This window comes from Tupaia chinensis, unplaced genomic scaffold, assembly GCF_000334495.1.
Source record: "Tupaia chinensis unplaced genomic scaffold, TupChi_1.0 Scaffold000578_2, whole genome shotgun sequence".
Taxonomy (NCBI): Eukaryota; Metazoa; Chordata; class Mammalia; order Scandentia; family Tupaiidae; genus Tupaia; species Tupaia belangeri.
This window is the reverse complement of record NW_006160094.1, coordinates 2,585,985-2,593,145: the sequence shown is the minus strand read 5'-3', so window position 1 is coordinate 2,593,145 and position 7,161 is coordinate 2,585,985. Positions and strand designations below refer to the sequence as shown.

Below are 7,161 nucleotides of genomic sequence, written 5' to 3'. Positions count from 1 at the left end.
GGCGTTATTTCCCTATAACAAAAACCCTCCAAAAAAAAAAAAAAAAAAAAAAAAGAATGAGAACATTTGGACATTACTAATTTAGACAAATTTCTTGTCTACTCTCCAGAGGATTTTCATTTCTGGTCTTTGGAATCACCTCAATATATCATTTATATCTACTATCCCTGTCATCTTGATTAATTCACACACCTACAAAGTATTTATTGACTACCATCACGTACCAAGCATTGTCCTTGCCACTTGACCAGCACAACAGTCAAAGGCAACCACCCTTGTAGAGCTCACATTCTGTCAGAAGGAATCAATTAAAAAATGTGTGGGCTGGGCCTCGTGGCTTACTGGTTGGGAGAGTCAGATCCCACATGGCCAACCATGTGTTCAAGTCTCAGCCTGGCAGCTTGAGGAACATGCCGGGTATAATGGATACATACCCGAAGTCCCAACGGGATGGGCTTGGAAGAGAAGGGATTGCAGTGTGATCGCACCCCATCATGGGGTGCCTTCTCCTTCTCCCCTCTCTGTCTCTCTCTGGCAGGCAAACATGCGTTCTGGCAAAATTAAAAATAAGGGCATGTGACAAATAAATGAATTATGTGCATGGTATCTTACAGGGTGAAAAGGGCTATAGACAAAACCTCCCAGAAAATAAAGAAAAAATGAAAGGAAAAAAAAAGGAAAAAAACATGGTAAAAGGAGAAGTGAGTGGAGGAGAAGTGTGAGTTGAAGATTTAAATAGAAGGGTCAGGTCGGGCCTTCTCAAGAAAGTGGCATTTGAGCAAAGAGTGGAAGGAAGTGGGGGAATGGGCCATGCGGACATCTAAATGAAAGTTTTCCATTCAATCTTTGTGAATTAGAAGGGGGATGGCAAAGATACACACCAGAATTCTGAACAGAGGAAGATAATAACAAATGATCTGTTGCAGCTGCACTGCTTGACCTGTGTTTAGTCTGGTTTAATACTAAGGTTTCTCTAGAGAACACATCCTACCCAGATCAGAAAGGCCGGCTTAGAAATTCACAGTGGTCCTGCAGTTAGGGTTGTATAACCATCTGTAAAATATTCTCAGATATTCTTAAGTTGGAACGAAGAATGTTTAGATAAATTGTAAATAAAGGACAAATAAAACGTGAAGGAGATTGAGTTGGTCTTTGAAATGACATTAAAATTAGCTATGCCTTTCAATTGGAAAGGATACTACAGAAAAAAATTGGCTTTAGAGAAACCTTCTATTGTCATTGGAGCCAATGAGTGAGTTAACATTAGTTTAATATCTTCTTTGATTTTTTATCATATAAATAGGGTTATGATGATCTTATCGAAACTCCTTCATTAAGTAATGAGGTTTGCCCAAACAGAGTACTGATTGATTCACATGTATTCAATGCGATAATTAGGAAAACAATATTATAATAATGTTGTAACAATAGTTGGAACATTTAATAATGGGTTTATTTGTTCACAACCCACATTTTCAGCCTTCTTTTCCAGAACTTTCATTTAAATTGACATCTGAAGAGGAGGTCCAATCAACCAACTTATTTAGAATACTTTCAGAAAGAAGCACATTGTTATTAGTGTCAAGGGTTTTTCAAAGTAGTAATTTTCTGGCTCTAGAAAATCACTGAGTTGAAGCGAGGAACAATTAACAATAAGAATTATCAGCCTTGCAATTCACCCATGGTTTAAACTATGATGTTTGACTTCCTCCCAGGGAAACTGGCTGTGGAGTGCAGAGACAGCATTTGTATATTTGTTAATATTTACCTGGCCTTTTTTAAAAGCAAAATGAGAGCCTGTGTCCTCCTGGGTTTTTTTTTTTTTTTGCAGTGGCACGAGAAACATTTTTTGTCAGAGTGGTCCAACATGTACTGCTCCTCTGCCAACAAAATCGCTTTTAGTCTTTGATATCATTTCCAAAAACAACAACCAGAAGGCGCTGAAGGCTTTTAACCATCAAGTGATTTCTTTTATGTTGCTTTTTATCATAAACATTGAATTAAATGACTAAGTAATTGAAAGCTACCCATTGATTCAAATGGAAGAAAAGCGATTTACTCCAAAACTCCAAATTCAAAGCACGCACGTTATGAATCACGCTTCATCTCCCAGTCTCTTTGAAGCTCTACGAATCCGTGAGCAGCAACTCTGAAGGAACGGAGGAAGGTTTAACTTATCTTGAGACCCAGAGCCAGGCTCCGGTGCCTGGTTGATGCCACGAGTGCTAGTGCCAAAAGATGGAGCCAGATGGGGAGGCTTAACAAATGACGTCAGCCCTCTGCCTAGGCTGGGACAGGGACTGGAACTGTCCTTGTTCACTACATTCCAACATCTATCAACAATTTCAGGGATAAGTTTCATAAAAGCTAGATTGAGTTTTGTTGGTTGAGAGAGAGGAAAAAAAACACCACTCTCCCCAACGAGGCCTGATCATGTCACAATCCTCTTTCCTGCAATTCTGTACCCTGTTTGGAACCTGGACATGTGTACCTGGTATGTTTTTTGAAGCCTCTGGGGCCAGGATTCGAACACTGGTTTGCCACGTGGGATCTGCCTTCATCTGTGTAGCACTTAACACCTTTGGGTTGGCCTTGTTTGATTTCTATTTACTTTTACATTTAAGTGAACTTTCTAAACCACATTTAGATATAAAAGTGCCAGTGGGTGGATACAGAGTTTATTTGGGGTACTTCAGATATTATCCAGCAAAAGGTTATTAATTTAATAGAAGTATAAATGGCCTATCTTGTACCTTTGAAATAATTTCCTTTCCTGTTTATTATTAAGAAAATCACATTTGAAAATACTTTTTTTATAGTAGATTGTTGACTATATTTATTTTCACATAGAAAAGAGACAGAAATCCAAATTTTCTGAGTCTGAGGTAGGATCGTAATTATTGGACAGATTAATGGAAAAATACCAAGCAGTGATATTTCCATTCCCTTCATGCCTGATAGGATATGATCACTAGGGGTCAGCAGGTCACATAGTGGGTAAGGCACTGGACTCCCACGTGGCCAATGCCATTTGAGTCCCAGACACAGTGACTTGAAACTCATGCTGGATACATGGGTATGTGTGCCCAAAATCCTGAGAGGAGAATGGAGGACAAGGGATTGCTGCTTGGCCATCCCTCCAGAGGGTTGAATTTTCCCTCTTTCTCTCTCTCTCTGTCTCTGGTGAGTGCCTGCATCCTATAGCAAAAATCTCTCTCCCAAAAAACGATATCGTTACAATCTTTCTCTCCCCTACATGCTAGTGCGGCATCTGCTGCTCACTTAAATTCTTCAGCAATTCCAGTGTCGAGTTATCATTCTGTCTGTGGCAGTTTTCATTCATCTCCGTGGGCCTTGGGTCCAAAACAAACGAAATTGGAATCCACGACTGCGTTCATGCAGACACGCAAGTGAGCACATGCACGAGGTGGAGAGGAGGGCCTCCTCCCTCTCACTCAGATCAATATTGCATTAGCTTCCTAGGCAAAGGTCTTGCTGTTGTTCAGGAAAACTCAATACTTCTTTGTATTACAGTCGAAAAAGCCTTTCACTCTCATATCTCGAGGGCTCCTAAAGAGAGCTGCATGCTGCTGTCTGGCACAATGTCCTCAAGGACAGAGGCAGATTTACCCAGCATGTCTCAAACATTATAAACCAGTGAGTCATGGAGACTCTCTAAATTATGAGTCTGCCTTAGACAAGCTCTCTTCTGTTTGGTCTTTCAAAGAGACTCCCCTTTCTACCCTCCCCAAAGGAATTGGGTGATCATGGTGGGGAGAGGCGGGGGGGGCGGGGAAATCAGACCCTGAGCCTCAACAGCACCATCACAGTTGCCCTTGCAAGCTTACATTCTTGGGAAGACCATTGGCTGTGTTGATCAGAGAACAACCCCAAGGATTAGGGCTGCAAAAGTTTGCCCACAAACTAAAGAAAAAGATGATGAAACTACACTAACGGAATTTAAATGCAGGGGGAAAAATGGGGGAGTATGAATAGACTCTAAGCCTCCCATTTAAAATTTGCAGACCAGAAATGGGATTCTTTTTCAAGGAAAGGAAAGACCTGAGTTTATGGCTCTAGCGAGGCATTTTCATGCATATGTTATGGGCAACTTTGAGCTCTGTAGAGAAGGGAAAAGCACTGAACGGGTGGTAAGACCGCATCCAGAATGAAGAAAATCTGGCAAAGAACCAGCACTTCTTGTAGAAGAATGCCGGGATTAAAACCGAAGAGAAACAAAATATAGCAAGAGACTGAACTTCAGAGAGGCCTTCTTTGCTCTCTGGGAAGCCCAATAGAACAAAATCCTCTTCCCATGTTACAGATCTATTGTCCATGACCATGGGAAGCCCTGCCGCTAATCTGTGTCAATCCCCCTCACGTACTGGCTCATCCTCGTTTTCTTCACGATAAAAGCAGTCTATGCACGTAAGATGTGTGGTTCCTGCAGAGCGAGGAGTTGCAGTAGACAGGAAACTCTTTGAATTCAATCAAATAAATGACTTTGAATGCATAGAAAAGTTACCAGGTAGTCAAAGTAACCCGTTCTGCACTAACTCAAATGCGTGAGCCACTAGGTTTAGTTTAGTTTGTTTGGGCTTTGTTCTTTTTCATTTTCTTAGGAGGCTGAAGAAAATCTGTGAACCAGAGATCTGAGACTCTAAAACACAGGGGCTGCTCAGCGCTCAGCTGGCACTTGGGGCCCAGGAAGTGTGGCGGCTCTTGCGGGGTCCACTTTTGCAGTCGTTCTTGTAGCCCAGGTCAGCTGCCTTCGGCATCCCGGCTGGACACGCAGGCCTTGGCCATACACGTGCCTGTTGAAGGCCCAGCCCTCCAGGGAAAGGCCCACCCTCTGTGCTTCCGTGAGCGAAGCAGTAGTTCTTGGTTAGAATGCACAGAACCAGGGAGTTCTTGGAGGGGAAAACAGTCCACACCAGATTGTCCTTCTAAACCCAAACCATCTGGTACATTTTTGCCATATGTGCGATGAAAAAAAAAGAAAGAAACCTAGAGAAAAAGGGATTTTTTTTTTCCTGGAATTGCTGTTGTCAATGGAAAATAGAAATGGAAAGATTCTCCAAGTCCAGAGATGCCATGCTATTCATTCGTCAACTTAATGATTACTTACTGCTGGGCTTCATCTCAAGAGCTTCAGCAAGGTCTGTTTAAGTGAGAGAGCAATTTGACTGACAGTGAGCACATCGGTGTTTCTAGTGGTCCACGGGCTCAGGCCCCCTCTTCGCCTGGTGTGCACAATCGGCTTCTTGGGGCTATGTCTTCACCAGGGGATCTGAGTGTACTGCAGACACCTCTCAGGTCTGGGAGAAAAGACACTGACGTGGAAGTCAGAAAGACCCATTTCTGCTTCATTTTTTTAAAATAATTTCTTATGTGTAAATTAATAGCATCTGTAGCCTCTAACTTTCTAAAATGGTATAATTATTCATTCATCTTTGAATAAAGCCCTAAGGGATCATGATTCATTATCCTTTGTCAAGTCCATGATATTAATCATCCTGAGCTTCTGAGACTAAAAGATGGAGTGAGGACGGAAGTTGGGGTTACCCAGTCCTAGATCCTGTCCTGCCGCCGGGACACGCTCCTCCTCTGGGAGTTCCTCTCGAGGGAGGAGAGGTGAAGACGGGCAACTGTGTGAGACCTCAGTGACCGCGGCCTAGCCAGTGTCTGTAGGCACCGGCGTCTGTGCAGTTTTTGCCTCAGAGATGCATGCCAACGTGCCCCCTAACGGCCCAAATCTCTTTCTTTGCAATTGAAGCAAGCATTTTGATTCTGTTCCTGCAAACGAGCCTGACCACTAGGGAATGTCGTGATGCCATGACTGCCCTCGGAGCACCTCTGAAAATCCTTTCCCCAGGGATTAGCAGATGGCGTAATGGCTACAACGCTGAACTACCATGTAGTCGACCACGGTTCGAGTCCCGGACCCAGTGGCTTAAACTCACATTGGGTGCGTGTGTGTGCGTACCCAAGATCCTGAGAGGAGAATGGAGGAGAAGGGATTGTGGTGTGGCCATCCCCCCCCAGAGGGTGATTTCTCACTTTCTCTCTCTCTGTCTTTCTGGCAAACGTACATGCCCTATAGCAAAAAATCTCTCAAAAGAAAAAAAAATATCCTTTCCCCAAACAGAGGCTAATACGTTCCCTGTAAACCAATTAACTAGGGAAGGTTTGCTCTGGGTGAGAATACATCTCTGTGTTCTACTGGGACCCATGTTTGTGAATGGGTACTTGTGCATAGCCCGGGAAGAAAACATTCTGACATTCTCTGTATTTCTCCCCTTCCAGTCGGGCCTCACATCGGGCGTTACTGTGGACAGAAAACCCCAGGCCGCATTCGCTCCTCATCGGGCATCCTGTCCATGGTTTTCTACACCGACAGTGCGATAGCCAAAGAGGGCTTTTCCGCCAACTACAGCGTCTTGCAGAGCACGATCTCCGAAGGTAAGTGTTTGCTCTGCATGCAGAGCCCTGGGGTGATCCTCCTCCTTACTCCTCCTCACACCTGCGGCCACACCGAATGAATGCTACAGAAATGTTCTGTGAACTGGAGTGCCAAGTGTTTGTTTTTCTCTTTTAAATGTCTTTTTCCTATGAATATCAATAGGAAGGAATATTTGGTGTGCTTTCTCCTTAAAACTGTGGATGAGAAGCCAGTCTGAGCCTCTGAGGGTCAGAGGGAAAGTGGGAATGGCAACACAGTACCTTGAAACAATGCGATCTAGCCAGACCACCTACCTGGCGCTCTCAAACACATAATAGACTGAGGCTCCTACTGGGACAGCCACGGACCCCAGAGGACAGGAACAAATCTGTGGTGACAGCAGTAATGCAGACTGGACCTGCACGGTGGTTTGCTTGTGGAAGACCCTCGGGGAAGCCATTCTGTTTTTCTTTCTTACATGAATGAAAGTGGATATAGGAGAAGCACGTTTTGATTTCTGTTCTACCTTTCCATCAAAGGAAAAAAAGGAATATGTTTTTGTATTCTATTACTCAACTCACTCGACCCCTTCTCAAAGTTGATGTGGTTTCCAACTCTTTTAAGGGCCCAAGGAGAAAAGGAAAAAACAGAAGGAACAAAGAATAAATCGTTGATGGGTTTTATCAGTTCAGGCTGTCGGGCTGCAAAGTCATGTAGGG

At 43.5% G+C, this 7,161-nt stretch overlaps 1 protein-coding gene across 5 annotated transcripts in view; it reads left to right on the top strand.

The window, feature by feature from the left end:
- The window catches only part of NRP1 (neuropilin 1), a 173,449-nt gene that overhangs the window by 77,176 nt on the left and 89,112 nt on the right, over positions 1-7,161 (top strand). For all 5 annotated transcript variants that reach the window (XM_014591504.1, XM_006158289.3, XM_006158287.3 and 2 more), the window contains exon 6: positions 6,307-6,462. In XM_014591504.1, the coding sequence (XP_014446990.1) occupies positions 6,307-6,462 (156 nt within the window). The remainder of the gene's footprint in view (positions 1-6,306; positions 6,463-7,161) is intronic.